The sequence below is a fragment of the Palaemon carinicauda genome, chromosome 14 (genome assembly GCF_036898095.1).
Source record: "Palaemon carinicauda isolate YSFRI2023 chromosome 14, ASM3689809v2, whole genome shotgun sequence".
NCBI lineage: Eukaryota > Metazoa > Arthropoda > Malacostraca > Decapoda > Palaemonidae > Palaemon > Palaemon carinicauda.
Genome location: NC_090738.1, coordinates 14,556,368 through 14,557,259, shown reverse-complemented (window position 1 = coordinate 14,557,259; position 892 = coordinate 14,556,368). Strand labels below are relative to the sequence as shown.

Below are 892 nucleotides of genomic sequence, written 5' to 3'. Positions count from 1 at the left end.
TGAAGATAAAAGGACATCCATTCAATATAAACATAATAGAAGTATATGCTCCATCACATGATTTTACAGAAGAGGAAGTAGACGAATTCTATAACGAACTAACAGCCACTCAAAACAATGTAAATCTCAAAAAATTGTAATGGCAATGGGAGACTTTAATGCAATCGTAGGAAAATGAGGTTTAGAAGACACAGTTGGACCATACGAACTGGGAGAAAGGAACTTTAGAGGAGAAAGATTTATATCATGGTGTGATACAAACAGGCTGTTTTAACTAACACATGGTTTGAAAAACCTCCAGGATTACTATGGACATGGAAAAGCCCAGAAGATCTATGTAGAAATCAAATTGACTACATTACAATTAAAAAAAGATTCAGAAATGCTGTACTGGACACAAGAACATATCCAGAGATAGACTGCTACAGCGACCATGTGCCAGTGGTAATAACGCTAAGAGTAAAACTAAATAAATTGAGGAAAAGAAACACAGAAAAAAAGGCGACTAAAACTCCTAGTAACAGACCATCAACTAAAAGAATTGAAGCGTCAAGCAGGTATGAGTTACTGAATAGAGAAGAACCATTGGAGGAGGAAGAGCTAGACAGAGACTGGAGAGCCCGAAAAGAACCAGCTAAAGATCTAGTAACCAAATAGGAAAGAAGACGACGTCAGAATTGGATGACTGAAGACATACTTTATAAGATAGAAGAAAGAAGAAGGAATAAAGAAAGAAATCCTCAAAGATATGAAGAACTAAACTTATGTTAGAACACCTGAAGATATCTATATAGGGAATACAGCAATCTTAGAACTACATAAAGATAGTGAGAAAACTCCGATTAAGAAAATTGTTGAACAGGGATACCACATCCCTCTTAAAATTATTCAT

The 892-nt window shown here is 35.3% G+C and overlaps 1 protein-coding gene across 1 annotated transcript in view; it reads left to right on the top strand.

Annotated features, from left to right (window-relative positions):
• The window catches only part of LOC137652685 (craniofacial development protein 2-like), a 724-nt gene extending 67 nt beyond the window's left edge, over positions 1 to 657 (top strand). Inside the window, exons 1-2 of the mRNA XM_068386088.1 lie at positions 1 to 119; positions 265 to 657. The exon at positions 1 to 119 is cut by the window's left edge and continues 67 nt beyond it. Coding sequence (XP_068242189.1) covers positions 1 to 119; positions 265 to 657 — 512 coding nt within the window. The remainder of the gene's footprint in view (positions 120 to 264) is intronic.
• The last annotated feature ends 235 nt before the right edge of the window (positions 658 to 892 follow it).